At 32.9% G+C, this 23648-nt stretch overlaps 7 protein-coding genes across 7 annotated transcripts; 3 read left to right on the top strand and 4 right to left on the bottom strand.

The window, feature by feature from the left end:
• Nucleotides 1-66: 66 nt before the first annotated feature.
• MONOS_3944 (putative COMPASS component SPP1) lies at nucleotides 67-6177 on the top strand (the record flags this gene model as incomplete). The annotated part of the gene is made up of 3 exons (XM_067873977.1): nucleotides 67-147; nucleotides 238-771; nucleotides 913-6177. 3 exons carry the CDS (start codon nucleotides 67-69, stop codon nucleotides 6175-6177), a joined length of 5880 nt encoding a protein of 1959 aa, XP_067722004.1.
• Nucleotides 6178-7230: 1053 nt separating this feature from the next.
• MONOS_3943 (uncharacterized protein) lies at nucleotides 7231-8162 on the bottom strand. Its single transcript, XM_067873976.1, has 5 exons — nucleotides 8097-8162; nucleotides 7981-8040; nucleotides 7765-7934; nucleotides 7601-7697; nucleotides 7231-7531 (listed from the first exon to the last, which is right to left on the bottom strand). Exons 1-5 carry the CDS (start codon nucleotides 8115-8117, stop codon nucleotides 7367-7369), a joined length of 513 nt encoding a protein of 170 aa, XP_067722003.1. The 5' UTR covers nucleotides 8118-8162; the 3' UTR covers nucleotides 7231-7366.
• A 291-nt stretch (nucleotides 8163-8453) lies between these two features.
• On the top strand, nucleotides 8454-10881 carry MONOS_3942 (putative arginyl-tRNA synthetase). Its single transcript, XM_067873975.1, has 2 exons — nucleotides 8454-8706; nucleotides 8765-10881. Exons 1-2 carry the CDS (start codon nucleotides 8500-8502, stop codon nucleotides 10700-10702), a joined length of 2145 nt encoding a protein of 714 aa, XP_067722002.1. The 5' UTR covers nucleotides 8454-8499; the 3' UTR covers nucleotides 10703-10881.
• Nucleotides 10882-11177: 296 nt separating this feature from the next.
• Nucleotides 11178-12860, bottom strand: MONOS_3941 (Cysteine synthase). The gene is made up of 6 exons (XM_067873974.1): nucleotides 12347-12860; nucleotides 12162-12288; nucleotides 11925-12088; nucleotides 11679-11781; nucleotides 11445-11547; nucleotides 11178-11385 (listed from the first exon to the last, which is right to left on the bottom strand). Exons 1-6 carry the CDS (start codon nucleotides 12835-12837, stop codon nucleotides 11381-11383), a joined length of 993 nt encoding a protein of 330 aa, XP_067722001.1. The 5' UTR covers nucleotides 12838-12860; the 3' UTR covers nucleotides 11178-11380.
• A 16-nt stretch (nucleotides 12861-12876) lies between these two features.
• On the bottom strand, nucleotides 12877-13571 carry MONOS_18675 (uncharacterized protein). The gene is made up of 4 exons (XM_067871716.1): nucleotides 13408-13571; nucleotides 13239-13338; nucleotides 13137-13188; nucleotides 12877-13068 (listed from the first exon to the last, which is right to left on the bottom strand). The coding sequence occupies exons 1-4, from the start codon at nucleotides 13529-13531 to the stop codon at nucleotides 12988-12990; spliced, it is 357 nt and encodes a 118-aa protein (XP_067722000.1). The 5' UTR covers nucleotides 13532-13571; the 3' UTR covers nucleotides 12877-12987.
• Nucleotides 13572-19761: 6190 nt separating this feature from the next.
• Nucleotides 19762-20598, bottom strand: MONOS_3940 (putative DDE superfamily endonuclease; the record flags this gene model as incomplete). Its single annotated transcript, XM_067873973.1, has 1 exon — nucleotides 19762-20598. The coding sequence occupies one exon, from the start codon at nucleotides 20596-20598 to the stop codon at nucleotides 19762-19764; it is 837 nt and encodes a 278-aa protein (XP_067721999.1).
• A 684-nt stretch (nucleotides 20599-21282) lies between these two features.
• On the top strand, nucleotides 21283-22537 carry MONOS_3939 (uncharacterized protein; the record flags this gene model as incomplete). The annotated part of the gene is made up of 2 exons (XM_067873971.1): nucleotides 21283-21594; nucleotides 21644-22537. The coding sequence occupies 2 exons, from the start codon at nucleotides 21283-21285 to the stop codon at nucleotides 22535-22537; spliced, it is 1206 nt and encodes a 401-aa protein (XP_067721998.1).
• Between the last annotated feature and the right edge of the window lie 1111 nt (nucleotides 22538-23648).

Genomic DNA, 23648 nt, shown 5'->3' with positions numbered 1-23648 from the left:
GTGACCAGCTGACATTTATTTGTTTATTGTTTTTGTCAGAAGGTGCTTAATCTTGGTAAGCATTGAATGTTTCAGCTTACCAAGAAGAAATTAATTTTGGAAAAATTGAAAGTTTTTCATTGTCAAGATCAACAAATTAAAAAAAATGTTCGTTAATATTTTCCTTTTCGATGCTTATGTTTTGAAATTGCATAATTCTTATTTTATTTTCAATAATTTTCAAACATATATTTGCAGGAAGAAGAGAACGGAATTGCAAAACATATTATTCCATGGAAGCCTTTCAATCCTGAAATGTTACTCTGCAATAGAAGTGTTGATAAAAGAATTTTAATCTCAATAAATTCGACAAGTTCAGCTACAGGCCAATTATCATATCCAACTTCTACAGATGCAATGAGAAATGAGTTTCAATTTCCCAGTTTTTATGGTAAGATGCAGTCAAATTGTCAATTATTTTCTTTTCCAAATGCGTCACAATCAGTTTCTGCATCTCACATTTCCATTTCTTCTCGTTTAGCATTTCTTATAAATCAACGCAGAGAAGAGGACTTCTTACGGTTTAATGTTAATGCTGAACAGAAAATGAAGAAAGAAAGAAAGAGATCTCAAAGCGGAATGAGATGCCAACACACAGATAAAAAGTTGGTAACAAAAGCAAATACTAGTCAACCGGATCTTGGAAATAAAGACAGTAAAACACCATCTGCTCCTAAAATATTGAAAAAATATGATTTGGAAGGAAGACAAGTTTTTTGTGTTTGCAATCTGGTGTGTCATTAATCTTTGTCTTGCCTTTTCTTTAATATTATAATATTAATTTTTTAATTTTTAATCATTTTCTATTGAAATTAAATGCCTGCTAATTTTGATGCTTAAAAATTTTTTTAATTATGACGATAATATGAAAAGCCTTATGATGATGTATCGATGGTGCAATGTGACAGATGCAAGGAATGGTTCCATCTGGCGTGCCTCAATGTGAAAAAGGAGGTCATCCAGCAGCTGAAGTCGTACGTGTGCCCTTTCTGCAAAGGGAAAGGAAGCGAATTCCGCGAAGAGTGGGAGCAGCGGTGGAGGAGCGGAGAAATTGTGATTGACTCTGCGATGAAGCGGAAAGACGAGCGGCAGAAGCGGCGGCAGTGTCTGCGGCAGGAAAGGCAGATGCTCAAGAAGTACCTGCGGAGACTGGCCAGGCGCACGACAGGGCTGGGCGGAGAGAGCGAGGGGAGTGCTGATGATGATGATGAAGAGGAGGAGGAAGAGGAAGAGGAGGAAGAGGAAGAGGAAGAAGAAGAAGATGATGATGAAGAGGATGAAAATGATAGAAGGAGGGTGGATTTGAGCAGTGAATTGAGCAGCATAACAAACGAGGCAGGGAAAGAAGAAGAGGAAGATGAAGAGTACAGAAGACTCAGAAGACTGAGAAGAAAGAGGAGGAGAATTGAACAGGAGCAGAAGGACGAAAGAGAAAGGATGGGAAAGGAAGATGAAGACGAAGAAGTTAAGAGAGAACGGCTAGAGAAAGAGAAAGAAGAAAAGAAAAAGAGCATCAGAATAAGAATTAGAATAAGAACAGAACAAAAAGAAGAAGATAAAGAAGAGGAAGGAAGAGGAGGAGGAGAAGGAGAAGAAGAAAGAGAAAACTCCGAAGAAAGCGAAGGAGGAGTTGAAGACGAGAAAGAGCCAGAAGAATACTTGGCCCAAACAGACAGTTATGTTTCACCACCAAATCCATCTGATTTATCATCATCTTCCAAAAAGAGAAGAAGCACGCGCTATTTTTCAGTGAGAAAAGGGGGCGAACGAAGCGAAGAGGAAAAAGAGACGCTGAGGCAGACAGTCATCAAGGCGTTCTCTTTGAGGAAGAAGAGGGCGTCGTTCTATGAGCTGCTGAGGAAAGAGAGGGAGAGGGAGAAGAGGAAGAGGAAGAGGAGGGAGGAGAGGGAGAAGGCAGAGAGGGAGGAGAGGAGGAGGGAGAGAAGAGAGAGGAGGGAAAGAAGGGAGGCAGAGAGGGAGATGAAGGAGAAGGAGATGAAGGAGAAGGAAATGGAAATTGAAAAGCATAGAGAAGATGAGGAAGAAGAAATCAAAGAGAAGAAGGAAAGAGAGAAAGGAGAAGGAGAAGAAGAGAAAGAAAAGGAAAAAGAGAAAAAAGTGATTCGAATAAAACTGAAATTGAGACATGATTCAAAAGGAAAAGGGTTTGATACTTCTGATCAGAAAATTTCTTCTTCTTCTCCTCTGCCTTCCTCCTCTCCTCTTCTTCCCTCTTCTTCTTCATCTTCATCATCTTCATCGTCTTCAGATGCAGAAGTATTAAACTCTTCTTCTTCAAAAGTGAATAAAAAGAAATGCCACAAAAAAGAAAAGAAGAAAACTTCTAAGCAGATTAATGTTGATAAGAGAGAAGAAGAAGAAGAAGAAGAAGGAAAGAAAAAGACAGAAACTGAAGCTATTTCTGTGAAAGAAGAAGAGAAAATGGATGAAAAGGAAGAGAAAGAAGAGAAAGAAGAAGAAAAAGAAGAAAAAGATGATGTTATGAAAAAGGAAGAAAGCAAATCAAAAACATCATCTTCTTCAAAAAGCAACACAAAAAAATCGTCACACAAAAAGAAAACGAAAGAAGAAATGGCAGAAAACGAAGCAGAAGAAAAAGAAAAAGAAAAAGAAAAAGAAAAAGAAAAAGCGAAAGGAAAAAGAAAAGAAGGCAAAACAGAAGAAGATATTTCAGACAAAAAGAAGAATAGAATTGGATCTGATAAAAAAACAAGCAAAAATCAAAAATCTTCTTCTCTTTCAACAAATTCATCATCATCTTCTTCCTCTTCCTCTTCCACTTCCACTTCCACTTCCTCCTCCTCATCTTCTTCTACTCCATCATCTTCTTCTCCTTCTTCTTCAGTTTCTTCTTCTTCTTCCTCCTCTTCCATTCAGAAGGTCAAGGCAGATGTTCCATACCATCCATACTATCAATTTCTGATGGAAAACAAAGAGAAGCTTTTGGATCCATTTTTCTATTCTTTTCACCACAAACTGTCTAATCTGACAAGGAAACTGAAAGAGGAATTAGAAAATGAAGAGGAAGAAGAAGAGGAGGAGGAGGAAGAAGAAGAGGAAGAGGAAGAGGAGGAGGAGAAAGAGAAAGAAGAAGGAGGTGAAGATGAAGACGATGAAGAGGACGAAGAAGAAGAAGAAGAAGAAGATGATGATGATGAAGATGAGAAAGAATCAATAGAAAAACCGTATTTATCCTCCACTGCCATCATTCCATTTGAGCTTTTTTCTGTTTTTGTGCCTCGTTCAGACTATGACAGCGATGACATCGTCAGAACACACACAAAAAGAGGAATGAAACATCGGAAGAGGAAAGAAGACAGCGAACAAGAAGATTTTGAGGCAAAAGGGAAATCTTCTTCTTCTTCTTATTTATCATCATCGTCTTCTTCTTCCTCTTCTTCCTCTTCTTTTTCATCATCATCCTCTTCTTCTTCATCTTCTTTCTCCTTCTCTTCGTCTGTCTCCCCCTTATCTTTTGTTCTCTCTGACCCTTCCTCTTTCAAAGCCTCTTTCTCCTCTCCTTTTTCCCCTCTTTATGTTTCTGACTTGAAAAACACACAATTTCGAATGGATGCTTCTTCTTTGCTTGTCCCACCATTTGCACACGAAGAAATCAGAAAAATAAACAAAAATTTGATAAGCAAAAACAGAAAGAATTTGAAGAAGAACATGCGATTCAACCTCATCAACAACTCCCCGGAATCTTTTGTGTATGGCGCTTTGCATAATTCTTCTTCTTTAACATCTTCTTCTTCTTCTCATTCTTCTTCTTCTTCCTTTTCTTCTTCTTCTTCTTCCAATCTTCCTTCATTGTTTGCTTCCTCCTTCTCGTTCAATCCAAAAAGAGAATTTTTGAAACAAGAAGAAGCTCCAATTTCTTTCTCTTTCTATCCAAAATACGTTTCTTATCTTCCCAACAAAGATTTCTCTTCCTTTTCTTCTTCTTCTTCTTCTTCTTCTCATTCTTCCGCTCCATTCGAGTCAAACAATTCGATTTCTTCTTCTTTCCCTTCGAATTTCATCTCTTCCTCTTTTTCCTCTTCTTTTCGCTCTTCTCAAAAAGAAGGAAGAAATCAAAATTTCAATCAAATTTTCATTCCTCTCCCAACAACATCAACAAACATGCTTCAACAACCTTCTTCTTCTTCTTCTCTTTCTCTTTCTTCTTCCATTTCAAATTCTTCTTCTTCTTCCTCTTCTTCTTCTTCTTTATCATTTTCTTCATCTTCAGCAACACATTCTCCTTCTCCATTCACTTCATCTTCAAACACACAAAACATTTCGCATTTCATTCCTTCTTCTTCTTCCTCCTCCTCCTCTTCCTCTTCTTCCTCTTCTTCCTCTTCTTCTTCCTCCTCCTCCTCCTCTTCATCATCATCATCATCTTCTTCTTCTTCTCATTTATGTAAATCCTCTTCAATAACTCGTTCTTCTTCCTCTTCTCTTTCTCTTTCTCCTTCATCATCATCATCATCATCATCTTCTTCTTCTTCTTCTTCTCTTTCTTCTCTTCCTCTTCCTCAGCCAACCATTCGGTTTGGCTTCTCTTTGTCTCGTTTGAAACACAAAATGGAGCAAAAAACGCTGAAAAAGCAAATAAAAACGAAAATTTCGAAAAAAAACAGCAAAAAATCGAATTCGAAAGAAAAGAAAAGTCTTTTTGGAAAGCTGAAAAGAAACGAAAAAGAAGAAAGAAAAGAAAAGAAAGAAAGAAAAGACAAAAAAGACAAGAAAGAAAAAATGAATAAAGAAAAAGAAAAAGAAACAAAGAATAATAATAATAATAATAATAAAGGCAAAAACGAAGAAGAAATAAAGAAAGACATGTTCGTTGATCCTTTTCCTTCGAATTCTCCTCCTCCTCCTCCTCCTCCTCCTTCTTCTTCTTCTTCTCCTTTCTTCCTCTCTCCAACACCAACTGCACAAAGCAAAGCTAATTCTCCTTCTTCTCTTTCCTTTTCTCCTTTTCTCTCTCCTTTTCCTACCCCTTCTCTTTCTCCTTCATCATCATCATCTTCTTCTTTCTCTTCTTCTCCATCACAAAAGGCAATTTCTTTGCCTTCTCTTTCTCCCTCTCCCTCTTCTTCTTCTTCTTCTTATATTACATCTTCCTCTTCCTCTTCCTCTTCTACATCTTCTTCTGCAACTTCATCATCATCTTCTCGCTCTTCTCCTTCTCCTTCTCCTTCTCCTTCTTCTCCTTCTTCTTCTCGCTCTTCTTCTTCTCTGAATGTTCCTCCTGTTTATTATTCGCCTGAGCCTGTTGTCTCAACAACTTCTCTTTTTGCCAGAAAAAACACTTCAAATTCAAACAAAACACAAAAAAGCAATCAAAATTCACCTTCTTCTCTTTCTTTTTCATCACCTCCTTCTCCATCTTCTTCTTCTCTTTCTCCTTCTCCTTCTCCATCTTCTTCTTCTTTGCCTTCTCCTTCTCCTTCTCTTTCTTCTGCTTCTCTTTTCATGAGAGACAAAAAACTTGTTATTTCTCTGAAAAAGCAAAATACAACGCAAAAAGATATTTCTTCTTCTTCTTCTTCTTCTTCTTCTTCTTCACTTTCTCCTTCTCCTTCACCTTCATCATTTCTTTCTCCCTCTCCTTCTCTTTCTCCTTCCTCTTCTCCTTCTTCTTCCTCTTCTATTCATTCTTCTCCTCTCATTCAATCACAAACATCTCTTCCTTCTCCTCAAACACCCATCACTCCTCTTCTTTCTCTTTCTCCTCCTTCTCTTTCATCATCATCATCATCATCATCATCTTCTTCTTCTTCTTCTCTCTTTCTCTCAAACAAACCTTCTTCCATTGAAAATTCTTCTTCTCTTTTTTCAAATGCTTGTTTTGCAAATTTGTCCAACAAAAACGAAAGAAAAATACAAATTTTTGAAAATAGCACATCTTCAACATTTTCTGCACATTCTTCTTCTTCCTCTTCTTCTCCTTTATTTTCTCCTTCTCTTTCTCCTTCTCTCTCTTTCTCTTCTTCTTCTTCTTCTTCTTCTTCTCTTTTCTCATCTGATGATGAAGCTGAGCTTTTGAGCTTAATCACAGAACCTTCTTTTTCTGAGATACGAAATGCAGGCGAGGCACTGGGAATAATCGAAAGGAAGAAAGAATAAAAAAAGAAAAGAAAAAATAAAATAAAAAATTAAATAAAATAAAAAAGAAAAAAAGAAAAAGAAAAGAAGAAGAAAAGAAGAAGAAGAAAGAAGAAAGAAGAAAGAAAATATTCATCTTTTTTGAACAAACAAAGAAAGAATGTGCGAATGTTTGTGTATTTGATTATCTTCCAACAAATCAATTGAATGAATTGCGTGTGTTTATCAATGTATGTTTTTGGTTGTTTGTATGTCTGAATTTTATTGCTGAGGTATTTGTATTCATTTTAAATGCTTATCTAATTTTGATGGTTTTTCTTATTATTTTGATTATTTATATAAATATGTTTATTTGTTAAGAACCAAAATTTTGCGTTTAGAAAAGAAATTGTTATTAACATTCGTCTTTCTGTTTTAATATTCATTCCTTCTTTGCGTATCTCTCTTTTTTTTTCTTTGATTTTGCGTATGAAATGAGAGTGTCATAATTTGACGATTTGTGCATGATTAAATGGGTTTCACCTTTTGTGTATCATTTTTCTATTGAATTTTCAAAATAAATCAAAAGTTGAAGATCAACTTTGAAGTTTTTATTTCTGTTTTTTGAAATCACTTTCATTATTTTGTTTATCCACTTTTGATCATTCACCTTTTATTCATTTCTCTTAAATTTGAAAGACATACACTTTCCAATAAGAATATTCATATCACATCACTTTCCATCTCACACAGCAAAGCATTTTGCATTTTGGTGAAGCAACTTCTGCATTTTTAGGTTTTTTCTTTTAATTTTTGAAAAATTCTTTTGTATTTACTTTTCAAGTTAAGTTATGTTTCGTATGAGTTTCGAATTAGTTCATTTAGTTACAAAAAAAAAATACTCTGTGCTATTTTATTGAAAATATTCATTTTTCTAATCTTTCTTTTATTGTTATTGTAAATTCTTCATGTTTTTAATTTTGCACGTTATCATTATGCAACAAATGCAGAAGTATTTTTTATTTTTAAATTCAAGGAGCTGAAGCATGGACTATTAATCTTATTTGAAAATTTTTAAAAGTAAAAAAAAAATAATCAATAATTTGAATTTGTTTTGTAAAAACTTAAAACTAATTGTCTTTGAAACAATTTCAATTGAAGAAAACTAAAACAACTTTCTGATTTCACAAAAAAATATCACAAACGAAGTTTTTCAGCAGAATCATCAAACTTATCTCTCTTTTTCAACTTCCGATCCATTTGGATCATTCTTTAATTCTCCATCCATTTCATTTTTCTCTGTTGATTCTTCATTTAATCCTTCATCATTTTGAGGTTGTTCTTTCTCAGTTTGTTTTTGAATCTTTATTGAAGGATACAAAAAATCTTTCATATACTGAAAATAAAGAAAAAAGTTAAAATGATTGCCAAATAAAAATCAGAAAAGCAATATGAATAAGCAAACTCTTTCATATTCCGAGTCTAATCTTTCTTTTTCTCGTTGTTGTTCTTGATATCGCTGTTCTTTCTTTTTTTCCTTTTCTGCAATCAAAGCTTTTTGCCTTTTTTAAAAATTCAAAAACACATTTGCAAAAATGAAAAAAAATAAAATAATATTATTCAAAATACCTTTCATTAAGTTGATTACGCTTTAATATAAACATCATAATTTCATTTAGAAATGCTTCACCTATTGCAGCTGTCCTTGTTGATTCCTCTGAATGTTTTTCATCAGAAGCTTGTTTCGCAATTCGTTTTTCTCTTTCAATTCTCGCTTGCGATGTATCTACTTCTTTTGCCTTTATTATTAACGTTAACTTTCAAGGAAAAATATAAAATTATTACCTTTAATGTTTTCAGAAATGAACGACTTTCTCCTTTTGATTTCTTTGATTGATCTTCAACCTGAAAATTTTGTGGTAATTAAAACTTTAAAATATAAAAATGGAAATGTTACATGCAATTTTTGATAAATTCATCATTGTTTCTGTTGGCGTACCAGAAAAACGTTGTTTCTCTGAAGCAGCCTGCTTATTTCAACGAAAGTTTTCAATATGAAAAATATAATAAGCTGAATTGATAATCAAATATTGAATACTATTTGAGATTTTTGTGCAATCCCCAGTCTATCAATATTCTGTTCAAATTTTTCAATTTCTTCATAAGTGGTTATCTCATCCATATTTGATAATACAAATGATCAATGACCTAATACAATATTTTTAATTCAATAATTTGTTCATGTTCAAGTTTAACATATCAACATTGAAAACAATAGTTTTCGAACTATTTGACATTAATGCATAGTTTGGGTTTTTGATCGATAATTTTTTATCACAGCTGAAACAGAATTATTGTACAAACATGGAAGCGATCATTCAAGATGTTTTGGCGCATTTCGCTCAAAAATTAAATATGGCCGATTTGCCAGTTCCTCGTGTTGACCGTGATTTAGAAAAATTTGATCTTGCTTTTTCCATTCATAATCGCCTTCCTCAAGGATCAAAAGCTGAAGCCGAAGTTGCCACAAAAAAAATAGGAGACGATGCTCAAGCTCTCCTTCTTCAGAATGTATGTCAATTCTTTCCTTTGAAATTTTTCAACTTTTTATTTAACTATTTTGCAACAGCCTCATCCTCTTATTACTAAAATTGAAGGTGCTGGTACCGGCTTTTTGAATGTTATTTTGAATCGCCAAGAAACTTTGAAAAGAGCTGCTGGAGCAGTTTTCTCAAAAGCTGAAAAATACGGAACATCGGAAAAAATGAAAGGAAAGAAGGTGATTATTGAACACACTTCCACAAACCCGAACAGTACTATTCACATTGGAAATCTTCGAAACACAATCACAGGTGCATTTGTTGCTAATATTATGAGATGTGTTGGATATGATGTTGAAGAATGGTTTTTGGTTAATGATCTTGGAGGACAGATCGGATTAACTGTTGTTGGCTTCCAAAAAATATATCCAGTTGTAAAGCCAACCTTAAAAATTGATCTTTGGATTGGAATTATATATGCTGTATGCAATACATTACAAGGAATTCAAGATAATGGGTGGAAGCTGAAAGAAGCCAAAGAAATCATTCTCAGAGGAGAGGCAAAGGAAAAGCTTCTTCACAACTTAACAGGTGATGCACTAAAGGAAGCAACTACTTTGATTGATGTGTTTTCTGACCTTCATGGCAGATACCCACAACTTGTTGAAGGGCTTGTTGATGCATTGAATGATGTTGAGATTAGGAAAGATGCTGCTCAATGGAACTTGAGATATGAGCATTGCGATCCAGAAGCAGTGCGACTCTTCCGTCAGATGGTTACTCTGACCCTTTCTGGTCAGCAGGAGACACTTGATGTGTATGGCGTGAAGCACAACAAGTTCTGCTTTGAATCTGAACTTGGCTGGGAGCAGTCAAACGATAGAGTTCTCGAAGTGTTGAAAAAGACACCATATTTCGTTCCTCAGACACAATGCAACGAGAAAGGTGTTCCAGAAGGAGGGTATTTGGATTTGGACAAATACCTGAAGGATGCTGGAATTCCACAAGGAAAGAAAATGTATCAGCCAAACTATCCAAGGTTCTATCTCATTCGTCCTGATGGAAGCTCCCTTTACTCTTTCAGAGACACAGTGTTCTCCATCAAGAAGTGCGACAATGCTGATCTTGTGCTGAATGTGATCTGCTCTGAGCAGAATCTGGCACAGGAGAAGGTACAGCTTGGCCTGAGGCTATTGGCCCCTCACGCAGCTGAAAAGCAATGGCATTTGAGCTACGACTTGGTGAGGCTGGTGAATTGCAGGATGAGCGGGCGACGGGGCATCTATGTGACTGCTGATGAGGTCTATCAGGAATTGAAGGAGGCAACAGCCAAATTGATGGAAGAAAGAGAGCAAGGTGAGGAAGAGAAAGGAGAGGGAAAGAAAGAAGAAGAAAGCTCAGCATCATCTTCTTCTTCACCATCATCTGCCCTTTACAAGCCCTCAATTGCATCCGTAAAAGAAATCGCAGAGAAAGAGCGTATTACACACGAAGTGGCAACATCTGCAATGAAATACACTCTTCTGTCTGCATCGTTGCACACAGAGCTGACATTCGATATCAAAAAGGCTACAAATCCAAACGAAGCGTCTGCCCCGTTTCTGCTTTACAACTACGCACGATTCTGCTCAGTTCTGGACAAGTTCAACACACTCGCAAAGGACAGCGAGAAGACAGGAGTGTTCCCGCTGTGCGAATTGTCAGAGGTCAACTGGGATTTGGTGACTGGCCAGCCAGAGTGGAAGCTGCTGATGAAGTATGTGCTCGGCTTCCCGCAGCTTGTTGAGTCGATTGCCTGCCCGAAATTCCCAGAGCGCCCAGGACTGCCTGTGTTTGCAGTGCATCTGCTGCCTGAGTTTTTGATCAGCTTTGTGCGTGACTTCTCCTCGTTTTACAAGGCAAACAGAATTATTGTGCCTGGTGAGAAGGAGAAGACACATGCTCGTATCTGGCTGATTAAGATGTTCCAGCAAGTGCTTGGGAACGGACTTAGATTCATGATGATTAGACCTTTGGAGAGAATGTAAATATTCATCGTTTTTGGTATTCTCATTTCTTCACATGAACGCGTAATGTTTTTAACTGAGTGTTTCTAAGCATTTAATTTTTCAAAGGTTGAAGCTTCATCTCAAATATACATTTTTCTTTTTTTTAAAATTTAAATAAATAATTAGTCAGAGCAAAATTAGTCACAGTTATAATTTAATTATATTTTATTTTTTGAATGTCAATTAATCTTGATTTGTGAGACAAACTTTCGAAAGTCTTCAAATGAAAGTTATTTTCTAAGAGTGTAAAATTTAAGTATATGAACTTTTGTTTTGTCGGAACAAAAGTTGATGGGGAAAAATGCAATCAGTTAGAGGTTGATAATTGCAAGCATAAAAACTTTAGGAATATTCCCATGTTGTTAAGTTCCTTTTTATAATAATTTTTTCTCCCTTGCTGGTTGTGGTTGCATTTATTGGTTGTGAAAACTGTTCAAATATTTTTAAAAAAAAACGTGTATTCGATTCATTTATTCAAAGATAATGTATTGTATGAAGTTTTGGAAAAAAAAAAAACTATCAATTTTTCCCGATTATTCATAACTAAATATTTAATTAATACGCAAAAGAAAGAAAAATAGAAAAAAATTGAATATTCACTCATATCTGATTATTCTAACAATCAGATAACATTTGTAACGCAAAGCTATTCCGATATTACTCTGAATATGTTCCATAAAAAAAATAATAAAAATTCGATGGAAAAATTAAAACTTGAAACCTTTGAGAGGAGAAATTGGCAGCTCCGACATTTCCTTGTTGATGGACTCAAATAATGACGAAGATAGATATCTGCTTCCGTTGTCAGGCAGCAGCACTACAATCTAAATAGCAAGCACACAAAAGCCAAAAAAAAGAAGACAGTACAATTAAGAACATTCAAAGAGAAATTTTCAAGAAATTATTGCATATTTCAAAAATTAAAGCGTCAATCGTATTTTCAATAACTACAAACCATTTTCCCTTCCATGTCTTCTCTCTTTGCCAGTTCAACAGCAGCGCAAACAGCTGCACCTGCGGAAATGCCACAAAAAATTCCTTCTTTACTGCATAGCAATCTAAACATTTCAAAATTTTTTCAAAAATTTTCATTAATCGTTAATTTTTTGTGAAAAATAAATTATATGATTAAATATCAATGAATTAAAACACAAAAGGTTGATCATTGTATTAACTTCAATTAAGCAAATCATTTTCAAACTGTGCCATTTTGATAGCATCATCCCCTTTAACTTTCATGACTTCATCGATAACAGATTGATCATATATCTTTGGAACAAAGCCAGCTCCTATTCCCTGAATCTTATGAGGATGTGCTGTTTCGCCTGAAAGAACAGCACTTTCAAAAGGTTCAACAGCAACAGCCTTTGAAAAAAAAGAAAGAAATTTATCGTGAATAAAGTTTTCAAGAAGATGATGTAAAAATACTTATTCAAACCTTTACTGACGATTTCTTCGATTTCAAATATCTAGAAACGCCAGAAATTGTTCCTCCTGTTCCGACTCCTGAAACAAAATAATCAACTGAACCAGCGGTGTCATTCCAAATCTCTGGTCCGGTAGTCCTATCAAAAACAATTTAAACATTGATTACTTATTCCTTTTAAATAATCCAAATCATACAATTCGTGAATATGGGCATTTGCCGGATTTTCAAACTGTTGCGGAATCCACACTTTTGGATTAGAAGTTTGAATTTCCTGCGCTTTTTTAATTGCTCCAATCATACCAAGCTCTCCAGGAGTGATAACAACTTCACACCCCATTGCTGCCATTGTAACTCTTCGTTCAACACTCATTGAAGAAGGCATCACAATTATTGCTTTGTATCCTTTTATTGATGCTGCGAGAGCTAAGCCAATTCCTGTATTCCCAGAAGTTGGCTCGCAAATAATTGATTCGCCGGGCTTTATTATTCCTTTTTTTTCAGCATCTTCGATCATTGCAAAGCCAACACGATCTTTGACACTAAGGCATGGATTAAAAGATTCGAGCTTTGCAACAATTTGAGCACGGCATCCTTCACACACTCTGTTTAAGCGAACCAAAGGAGTGTTTCCAACAAGCTCGCCTATGTTCGAATGTATTTTTTGAGAAATCAAATCAGAACTCATATCACAATTAATGATCACTTCCCTCAATAAAAAATAAAATTGCATAATTTCAAAATTTTCATCAACATAATTTTTGGATGTTTATAAACAACTTGAAAAAGGAAAAAAGAATGAATAAAATATAAAAGTGAAGTGAAAAATTTGGAGGAATTAAACTCCATATTCCCCTGGCATTGTGTGATTATCCACGTATCTTTCACGTGTTGCTGAAGTGTTCAAACCTGATGAGCGCTAAATAATTAATGGAATATTTAATGTTATCGATTAAAATCAATTTCCACAAAAATTACATTCGATACCGAAGCGCCTGTTGGAAAACTTTTAACAAAAGTACCTGGTTTTGGCTTAAATCTATAATTGCAAAGATAAAGTTCAAAACAGTTTTTAACAAAAAAAAATACTTTAGGGCAACATGAATCTCATCTGGCTGGATTTTTCCAATCTCATTTGCTGTTGTTTCATAAAGTGGATTTTCTTTATGCGGCTGGAATTGAAGCTTTGCTAAAAATAAATAAAATTTGCATCAGATAAAGATGCTACATTTTATAAATGAAATGAACTTTCGCAAACATGCATTAAAACTTCTTTCACATTTTACAGGTCGTTCTCCAACATGCAAAATTGTTCTTTCCAAATACATGCTTCTATCAAACTCTTCTGTTTGAGGTGCATCATTTTTGAAGCTTTCAGTCATTTCTCAGCCAAAGAAATCAAATGAAAAACAAAAACTGTTTCCCTTTATATATTTTATTTGAAAGATAAATACTTGTTTAAAAGCTATAACTGAAATTTCTTCTTTGGGAAAAAAAAATATTTATGCAAAATGAAAAATGATAATTAAAGAATTAAAATAATTGTTCACTTATCAAGCTTATTCAAAGATTTGGAACATATTTGTGAAGTTGGCAAATTGAAAAAAATTGTTATAAAATAAATTTTTTATCGAATCATTCTTGAATAAATATATAATTATTCTTTAAACGTTTTTAAATAAACATATCTTGAGACTTTTGGAAAATATCGTTTTCACATCTTTCATGTTATTTTTTTTTTCTATTTAAGGTTAAATGCATGATAAAAAAGTGAGAAATTATTTTTTTTCACGTTAAACCCTAAGATCGTTTTATTTATTTGTTTTTTTTACTTTTAACATAAATTTAATAAACTTTAATAAGCTTCATTGAAGTGACTTGCTTCACTAATTCATCAAAACACAATATTTGACTCTAAATACAGATAGAAATAATAATGTTTTGAAAATCGAGATGTATCTTTCCGTTTTAAAAATTAGTGTAGTTTTTTTATAAATTTTCACGTTTTATTTTTTTTAAAAAAATTTAATGTGGGTGATTATTTTTGGAATCATAACTTTTTTCGGGGTGTTGTTTTTTCAAAGATTGTTTGTTTTTGAAAGAAAAATTAAAATTCAAAAGATAAAAAGCATAATAATTGTTTTTTTTTTAAAAAAATGATTTTTCAGAATAAAAGATGAAAATATTTTTTATATGCCTTTTCACGGCATATGCTCACTTCACCTTACAAGCCAAAAATAATTCGAACGATTTTATTTTTATTTATTAATTGAAGAAATGCATAAATAGCATGTTTATAATAGCGGGTTTTAGTTATTTCAATTTTAAAAGTGTATGAAAAAATAAAAAATTTATTATAAAAAATGGATAAAAAATGTTAAGATTCAATATTCACTAGCATCTGCTCCATCTCCTGGGTCGTCGTAATCTTCTTCATGAATTTCAACTGCTTCCTGCTCAATTTGGGGAACATCTGCTTCATCGTCTCCTTCTCCATCATCATAGTCATGGGGAAATGCAGCTTCTGCAGGTTTATAATTTGTAACATTCCTCACAAATTCTGGGAAGAGCATTTCTTTTTCTCGCTGAAGCAAAAAGGAAGCAAAAAAATCATCAATGAACTTTTCTTTGATTCCACATGGAGGCAATGATCTTCTGAAATGAGATCAACAACCTTCTATCAAATTTGTGCATACTCCAGTTTCTGTATTTTTGAATTCGTATTTGTGACAAACTGTCTGATGTTTGTAACCTAATTCATTCAATCACTTATATGCATCTAACTCATCACTGTAAATCGTTGTTCCTTTCTGGATGTTGGCTTCAATGATGGGAATTAGAGTCTCCTTTTTTCTGTTTGGAACTCTGATAATTAAACATTTTCCAATTTCATCATTTTCTTTTCTTTCCACTACACCAAAAAGCCATATTTGTTTCTTCTTTTTCCCTTTGTGGAACTTTCTTTTTCTCATAATTTCCTCATCTATTTCCACAATGCGTCCTTCTCCCCAAGAACAAACCTCACACTCAACATTCGAATTCCAATTGATGCTCTTGCAACAGAATACCAATAACCGACTGTATTTTGACCTCCTCCAGTGAAAAATGAGCATTGATCAATTCGAATTTTTAGCCAGAAATGCAAAAGAATTTGAAAAATTGAGTTGATTTTGATCTGACTTCGACATAAAGATGTCTCCTTCAAATATGAAATGAATTTGTTGCAAGCTGAACATCTCTATGTTCGATTTGTTTCAAAAAATGTTGTTTGCTTCATTTGTCTTCAACAAGATGAGCATTTTTTCGTTTCATAAAAGTTGATAATATGAATGAACCACTCCCAACTCTTTTCTAAATCTTAAAATAGCTTGTTATAACCAGCAACATCTTATTTCTTATCAGGAACAAGAGACATGGGTGAAAAAATAATTAATAAACATTCGATTATTTTTGTTATAAATACTCATATTAACAAAATTTCCATATTTTGTGCACAAATTAAAAATTTTAATTATGGTATTTTTGATCTTTTCAAAATAATTTTTCATTTTTAATATACGATTTTCCGCTGCTTATTTGAATTGATAATTGCTTGTTATACTATTTTTTATTGTTTTGAAATAAAATATATGAAAAATTTCATGTAAGGAAAAGTGTGCACTTGCCCTTTTCACTTTTCACTGTTCATTTGTCAATATTCATAACATAAATTGAAACCAAAAATTTTGTTAGAAAATTTTGGTTTTCAGAAATAATCACCCATGCGATAATTTGAATTTTTTTTAATTTTTTTTCAGATTAAAAATTAACTGTCACATCTTATAGCAGAAGAATTTATAAGATCATATGTCAGTTATCACATAAGTTTATAAAGAAATTGTGAAGAGTTGCATTTTTCAATGAAACTCATTTTTCATTACAACTTCAATATTAAAATCAATTGGTAACATTTTTTGGTTGAAATTGAATTTTTTTTCAGTATGTGAGTGTTTTTATTATGAACAAAATATTTGAAAAACTTCATGAAAAAAATTTTTACCAAAAGGAAGAAATGCAAAAAGATTTTGTGTTTGATTAATTAAAATTTTGTTTTCTCAAACAATTGGGGAAACTTATTTCACTAAAAGCATTTTCAAAGAAAAATATTGAACTTTAAATTGATTTTTTTAATCAAAAAACACAATAAAGATGGGTCCATTTTTTGACATTCGTGAAATGTTGGAAAACTTAATGTTTTAATTTAAACGAAGCCTGTTTATGGATATGAAAAACAAATTCATTTTGAAATCTGAGCAAGCGTAATAAAGTTATGAGTGAAGCAATTATTTTGTGCTTTGAGCAAAAAAAGCTTGAAAGTTCGTATTTTCCCCCAATTGTCCTTTCTTTCTTTCTTTTTAAGTTAGTCCTCATGCTTTTCATTTGTTAACCTTGATTGAAATTTGATACTAATAAAAAGATGGTCATTCTTTTTGATAAGCTGCAATTGCAAATTTTTCAGATTCAACTGGAGTTCTCTTTTTTTCATCAGTTTTTGCAAACCAACATTCCAAACAGTTTTTTGCGTTCAACTCAAATATATTTTTGTTGTTAACTTGATACATCTTGCTTTGGGAGCAATTCGACATGATGGTTGCAACTTTTCAAAAAGAATAACACACATTTCTAATAAAGAAAAATCACTGATAGTAAGAGGGTACATAGTGACTTGTATTTTTTTGTTATAAAGCGAAATTTAATTATTTTTTTGAACGCAATAGGATATTATGATTTCGTTCTACATGTTTTTTTGATATTTAATTGCTGATAAAATTTGATAAAAATTCATAAAAACTCAATTTTTCCATTTTCAAATTAAAAATTTGTGCTCAAATTGTTGTCAACAAACTTGAATATTATATATAACAAAATTGAATGAATGATTAATTGCTTGATTTCTATTCAATGTCAACATGTATAAATGATTCGAGAAAGGATGTTGCAGATTTGAATGATAAATTTTCTTGCGTTTCATGTTCATTTGATTGGCTCATCAAGAATGTGCTGAAAGTTGTCAATAAAAAATGTCCGAGATGTTTGAATAAAATGTTCATTTATTCAAGATCAGAAACAAGAAAACAATACAGATGTGCAAAATGCGATAAATCGATCAGCTTATTTGAAAATACTTCATTCTTTAACACGAAAATACCATTGAACAAACTTCTCAGAATCATTTTGCGCTTTTGTTTAATATTGAATAAATCTTAAACAAGTTTTCAACAAGATATCAAAAGAAAAAATCGACAGTTTTCAATATTCTCAATGTCGTGCTATCTTTTCGAAAATAACATTTCAGGAATTTTTGCCAGTTGGAGGTGATGGTGAAATTGAAGAAAATGACGAGGCTATTCAAATTAGGAGAAAATTCCACAAGGGCAGATAAAAAAATCGAAGATATGGCTTTTCGGAGGTTTTGAAAGAAAAAGCGAAAAATGTGGAGGAAGATTCTTAATTGTTAGTGTCAAAAATAGAAAAAAAAATCCCTTAATTCCCATCATCCTAGTAAATATAAAACCCAAGACAATGATTTACAGTGACGAATTGCATCCTTTCCATTGCTTCTCTGAATCAATAATTCGCATTAATCAGTGTGTGACAAATTCAATACCAGAAATCCACTTTCTGGCGTTTCACGAACGGAATTAAGAGATTTTGATCTTGATTTCGTCAATTTTTTCCAAAAACAGGAGTAAACAATAAGTTTATCGATGACAACATTGCAAGTTACATGTTCCATTCCTCACGAAAATACTCTTTCATTGATTTAATGAAAAAATTCTATTTGCTGTTCCAACAGAAGAAGAAAGCGACGATAGTGATATAAATGAATCAGAAAGTGAAGACGAATCATTTAATCCATTGGTTGATGATCTTGTTTTATCAACTGAAAGAGACATATATGGAGCTTGCAATGGTGAATCTGCAACGGAATATGCAGAATTTTCATGAAAAAATAGCAGATCTTGGCAATAATAATATTGTTTGAAAAATTGAATTCATTCAATATTTTCTGCACATCATTTGTGTCATTTTTTTTGTAAAGTCACAAATGTTCAATTATCAAATAAATCAAAAATTACGTATCTTGATCTAATTTCGGTTCCCGCTTATGCAACTTGACATGAATGTGTTAAATGGCATTGTCAAATTATATCTTCGACTTTCGTGAAGATGCATGAGTTGGAACCGAAATTTGATCAAGATACGAAATTTTTGATTTATTTGAAAATTAAACATTTGCGACTTTTCAAAAAGAATGACTCATTTTCAAAAAAAAAAAAAAAAAAAAAAAAAAAAAAAAAAAAAAAAACGAATAATCATGTTCTGCATTTGTATGTGTTTCTTATCTTTGAAAAAATAAACAAAAAACACTTTCTTTTTCCCGGTCGCTATCTGCCCATTTCCCTCACTGATTTCATTGAATCAAAAACATCAGAAGGATAATAAAAAAAATTGAAAAAGAAAACCTGTCGATCAAAAATAAAATAGTTTATGACACTTCTTTCAATATCATTTATGTTCAATTTTCGTTAAAAAACGAATATTGTTTATTCTGACCAAATTTGTATTTTTGAAAATGATTATTTCCCAAAATGGAAACAATAGCACAGTTAATGACATATTGTCAGTCAGATGAAATATTTTAGATGGGAACAAATACTATATAAAACAAAAAAACATTTTGAAATTTAGAAAATCAACAAATATTATTATTATAAAAAAAAAAAAAAAAAAAAAAAAAAAAAAAAAAAAAAAAAAAAACCCTTCTCATGTTGTTTCAAGATTAATAATATAATCACAACGTTAAGATACAAATATTTTTTCACTGATAAAGAAAAAGATATTTTTTTTGAAAAAAAGAACTGAAACTGCTGATATTTTGAAAGGAAAAATGTGTTAAAATCACAAATCGTTTTTTTAAATTGATACGAAAATCAAGTTTGAAAAAAAGCAAAAAAATTAACTTTTTTGCTTTTTATTTCAGTTTTGAAACATTTTTTATTCAAAAAAGGTGAATAGGTTCAAAACAAATTCGTTTTCAAAAATAGATTTTCGTGAAAAGAAAATGTATTTAAATATAAGTATTTTTTTTAGAAATGTTGCAAACAATGAATTTACAAAAAAATGTAATGTTTTTATTTTTGATCATATTTTTGTTCACACTCACGAAACTTCACTAAAATGGATGTTAATTCTTGACAATGCTGTTGGAAACATTCGGTATATTCACAGAGAACTTGGCAAAAAAATTTCTATGAAAAAAATTATAAAAAACACAGAAAAAAAGAGCTTCGGCAGGAGTCAAACTCCCGACCTTTGACGAACGGATTATCAACTGTCGAGGTAGCTACCGCTTGCGCTGCTCGAGACAAATTAGTCGGGGAGTTAACCAGCTCAGAATAATTAAATTTTTATCGATTGAGATCGAAATAAAAATATTGTTCTTCATGTTTTAAAATCTCAAAAATCCAACTTTTTGTGATGTCAATGAATAATAATGCACAAAAATTCAAATTCGGATAAAAAAAGGTGAAAAAATACTATCGACAGAGAAAATGTTCATGGAAAACAGTTATTTCAATAAATCAGATAAATCATCTGAACAAAAAAAAATATTTCCACTTCTCGAATTTTCCGCATCTCTGACACGTGAGAAAGCAGTTGTAGACCATTCAGGTGGCTTATCGGGGATTATTTTCAAAACAACTTCAGGATTGAATGGCTGCCATCCTGTTATTTTCCAGCTGGCTTTTATTGTCGATGGGAAAGATGCCATGGCAATTGCTTCCTTCAGCAACGAAGCAAATTTTTTTCTTCGATCAGCAGCGTTAATTACGGCTCCGCATTTCCACCCAGTTCGGAAGCATTTCTTCATATTTGCAAACACGTACTGATCGTTAGGTTGAAGTATATGTGTGGTGTGAGAAGGTCGTTGGATCATATCTATTAAATTATCTTTGCAAATTCTTAACATTTCAGGTGAAAAATGTCCTGTGCCACTGCCCATGATAAGCACAGCGTGATTATGTGGTTTTCCGATGGCTATACGTATTTTCAAAACACTAGGAAGAATAGCCTTTGAAAAAACGTCGAAGAATGCTGTTGAAGAAAGATGGCCATTTTCGCTAGGTGTGTATACCTCCATTTCTGTCGTTGCTTCTTTGAATTCTTCTGGAATTTTTGAATATGGAACGATGATAGGTGTGAGATATCTGACTCCATCCGAGCTTGTCAGAAAGACGATGCTTGTTGATCTTGGCAATGAAGGTTCAGGCTGTATAGGCGATGAAGATGTGTGAATAGGAATGACCACAGAAGGATTAATCTCAGAAAACACCGTTGAAGTCTCATCCAAATTAAAAATCAATTGTGGGATGATACAAACCGTTTTGAAGAATTTTTCAATCATGATTAAAAATGGTTTCACTGTCTGTTTGGATGTTTGCAACTCCCTGTGAACTGGCAGTTGCTTTGGAGGCTTCTGAATGAGATCCGGATATCTAGCAAAAAACCGTTTTGTCCAATGCTTATCAACACATTTAACTTCATTTTCTTCAGATCTCTTTTCAGCTCTTATTTCATTCGCCTATGAATGAAAAAAAAAAACTATAAAAAAACTCAACTATGAAAAAATACTAATAATTTTAGCAATTTCTGGTGTGGAATGATAAATTCCTTTCGACGCATCAAATTCCAATCTGGTAATTATTCGTATCTCATCAGATTTTGTGAATATTGTTGGTTTTCCAGGCTTACCAATGTATCGACCTGCATTTTGAGCTTTTTCAGCTCTTTTCAATGAATGTCTTGAAATTATTCCTCCTTCTTCAATAGCTGATTTCGAAAGTCCACAAATTAATTGCAAGCATAATCCCTTTTCATGTGGATCTGTCAACGACCTCGCTTCGCTGGATGCATCCAATCTCAAGACTTTTGTTTTTTGCTACGACATAAACGAAATGATCTTTATCACATTTTTTCAACCTTTCATGAGCGGGTTAACTCCCCGACTTTTAGTCGGGGAGTTAACCCGCTCAGGGGAGTCAACCCGCTCAGATGATCAAAAATCAACCCATTATTTGTTTGGAATAAAATGTCAAAGATTGAACAAGAGATCCACAGAATTGCAGCATCCAGCGAAGCAAGGCTTCTGGAAACTCCTCACGAAAAAGGTATTCACTTGCATCTTATTTGCGGATTCAAAAAGGCGGAAATTGAACAAGCAAGTTTAATTTCCAGACATTCTCTAAAAAGAGCAGAAAAAGCTCAAAATAATAATCGCGTTGTTGGAAAACCCGGGAGACTTTTTCTTTTTTCAAAAACAGACGAACAAAGGTTAATTGTCCGATTGGAAGTCGATGCAGATAAAGGAATTTTCCATTCAATGAGAGATATAGCGGAAATGGTTTGTAAGCATTCGAATTATTGTATTTTTAATTTTTTATTATTTGAAGGCAAATGAAATTGGAAGAGATAAAAGAACTGAAGAAGAAGAAGTCAAATCTGTAGACAAACACTGGCCAAAGAGATTTATTGAAAAATATCCGAAACTTGCTCTGAAAAAAGCAACAAAGTTACCAATAGGCCGTGCTGCACATAATTCGAAGCAAACCATAGGTCCCTTTTTTGGAAAAGTTGCAAAGTTCTTTTCCGAAGTGAAAACTACACCTCAATTGTTGTTCAACTTGGATGAAACATCAACTTTATTTTCAAAATCTTCAGAAGATGTCGTGGTTCCGTCATCTTCTTCAGTTCAGCCAATCATTCCAGAGCCTTCGTTGCCAAATTCAACGTGTATTGTTTTTCTCACAAGCGCAGATGGAGTGAGATATTTAACTACTATTCTTATTCCATATTCTGCAATTCCAAAAGAATATGTTGAAGCTACAATAGAAAATGAGGTGTTCATCCCATGTTTAACTGGACACATGACAACTGCATGCTTTCTTGAAGTATTTCAAAAAGCAATCCTTCCGAGCATAAACAAAAAGCGAATCTCCATCGGACTACAACACAATCACGCGGCTTTGGTGATGGATGGAGGAACAGAACATTTTTCCACAGAGATCGTAAAATTATGCAAAGATAATTTAATCGATCTTATCCAACTCCCCTCGCAAACTTCTCACTTGCTGCAACCCAACGATCAGTACAATTTTGCAAACATGAAAAAATGTTTCAAAAAGTCAACTGAATGTGGGAAAACAAACACGGCTAGCGAAAGAAGAAAAGAATTTATTTCCGTTTTAAAGGAAGCAATTGCAATGGCTTCGTTTCCATCTACAAAAAAAGCCAGCTGGAGAGTGACAGGCCTTCATCCATTAAATCCAGATGCTGTTCTTGCTTAACTTCCAGAGAAGCCTCCAGAATGGGCAGAAATTGCTTCATCATCAAACAGGGCACCGAAAGGAGCAATATCTGGGAAAATTTGGCTCAGTTTTGATGATTTGTCAGATATTGTTATATGATAGAGTTTTTCAACTTTTTTATCCACTGTTTATAATTTTTCATCCTTTATTAGATTTTTTCTACAAACATTCTGCTATAATGTTACAACGAACGATTTTTGTTTGTTTTCGAAGAGAAAAATGAAAACTGTAAAAGGATAAATGTTCTGACTTCTATGATCATCTGAGCGGGTTAACTCCCCTGAGCGGGTTAACTCCCCGACTAAAGCCCAGCTTTTCTTTCTTATGACTCAACTTAAACCTGGTTAAACCCTAACCCTTAAAATCCAAAAAAGATCAAGTTTTCATAAGTGCTAACCCTAAAAAGAAGAGCGGGAACATAACCCTCAACCCAAGATCTGTTACGCTAACCCTAAAACCTAAACCAAGCAATTAATACAGTGATTATTTTGGAATTTTTACACTAATAATAAAAAAATTCTGGGTTAGATCAAAGCTGCCCCATTCTCTGTGAATATGCCAAACATTCTTGTGTATGTTCGTGAGTGCGGACAGATATTTGAATCGCTATTCAAATTTCACTCAACAAAAATTTAATTATTTGATTAAAATGTTTGAAAACAATGAATGTGAAGACAATAATAATGATGTTTTTTAAAATGCGGGCATAAAATAAAGGATAAAAGAAAATAAAATATTTCGCTCAAAAAAGTGTGAAGAAATATGTGTTTTGCTTCATTTCTGTTTAAAGAGACACTTTTTATAGTCAGAGAAAGATATAGAAAACAAAATGTGCTTTCTCAGTTTTTCAACTGTGTTTCATTTTAATTTTTTGTCATATTCAGATTGTCAGTTGTGATGGGGATATTTGTCTGATTTTTTGTAATGTTATTCTTATTATTTAATTTTTTTTCTTTTTCAAATTGATTTTTCAAAATATATCTTTAAATTTATCTCATAAATGCATATGTTAATGTTGAAATTCTCATTTAAAAACATATAGAAAAAGGATAGAAGAAGAATACATATAAAAAACTTAATAAAAAGAAAA

The sequence above is a fragment of the Monocercomonoides exilis genome (genome assembly GCF_001643675.1).
Source record: "Monocercomonoides exilis strain PA203 chromosome Unknown scaffold44-821271, whole genome shotgun sequence".
Classification (NCBI taxonomy): Eukaryota; Preaxostyla; order Oxymonadida; family Polymastigidae; genus Monocercomonoides; species Monocercomonoides exilis.
Note: the sequence above shows the minus strand (reverse complement) of the source record. Positions and strands in the feature narration are given on the sequence as shown.

Coding starts and splice junctions, on each gene's coding strand:
- MONOS_3941 (XM_067873974.1), bottom strand. CDS start 12,837: ATGAGTTCTGATTTGATTTCTCAAAAAATACATTCGAACATAGGCGAG. Junction 12,089..12,161: donor CGAAGAAATCGTCAGTAAAG/GTTTGAATAAGT, acceptor TTTTTTTCAAAG/GCTGTTGCTGTTGAACCTTT. Junction 11,548..11,678: donor AAGACATGGAAGGGAAAATG/GTTTGTAGTTAT, acceptor CTTGCTATTTAG/ATTGTAGTGCTGCTGCCTGA.
- MONOS_18675 (XM_067871716.1), bottom strand. CDS start 13,531: ATGACTGAAAGCTTCAAAAATGATGCACCTCAAACAGAAGAGTTTGAT. Junction 13,189..13,238: donor GAGATTCATGTTGCCCTAAA/GTATTTTTTTTT, acceptor TTGCAATTATAG/ATTTAAGCCAAAACCAGGTA. Junction 13,069..13,136: donor GTTTTCCAACAGGCGCTTCG/GTATCGAATGTA, acceptor TTAATTATTTAG/CGCTCATCAGGTTTGAACAC.
- MONOS_3943 (XM_067873976.1), bottom strand. CDS start 8,117: ATGATGAATTTATCAAAAATT. Junction 8,041..8,096: donor TGATGAATTTATCAAAAATT/GCATGTAACATT, acceptor CAAAATTTTCAG/GTTGAAGATCAATCAAAGAA. Junction 7,935..7,980: donor CATTTCTGAAAACATTAAAG/GTAATAATTTTA, acceptor TTAATAATAAAG/GCAAAAGAAGTAGATACATC.
- MONOS_3942 (XM_067873975.1), top strand. CDS start 8,500: ATGGAAGCGATCATTCAAGATGTTTTGGCGCATTTCGCTCAAAAATTA. Junction 8,707..8,764: donor AAGCTCTCCTTCTTCAGAAT/GTATGTCAATTC, acceptor ATTTTGCAACAG/CCTCATCCTCTTATTACTAA.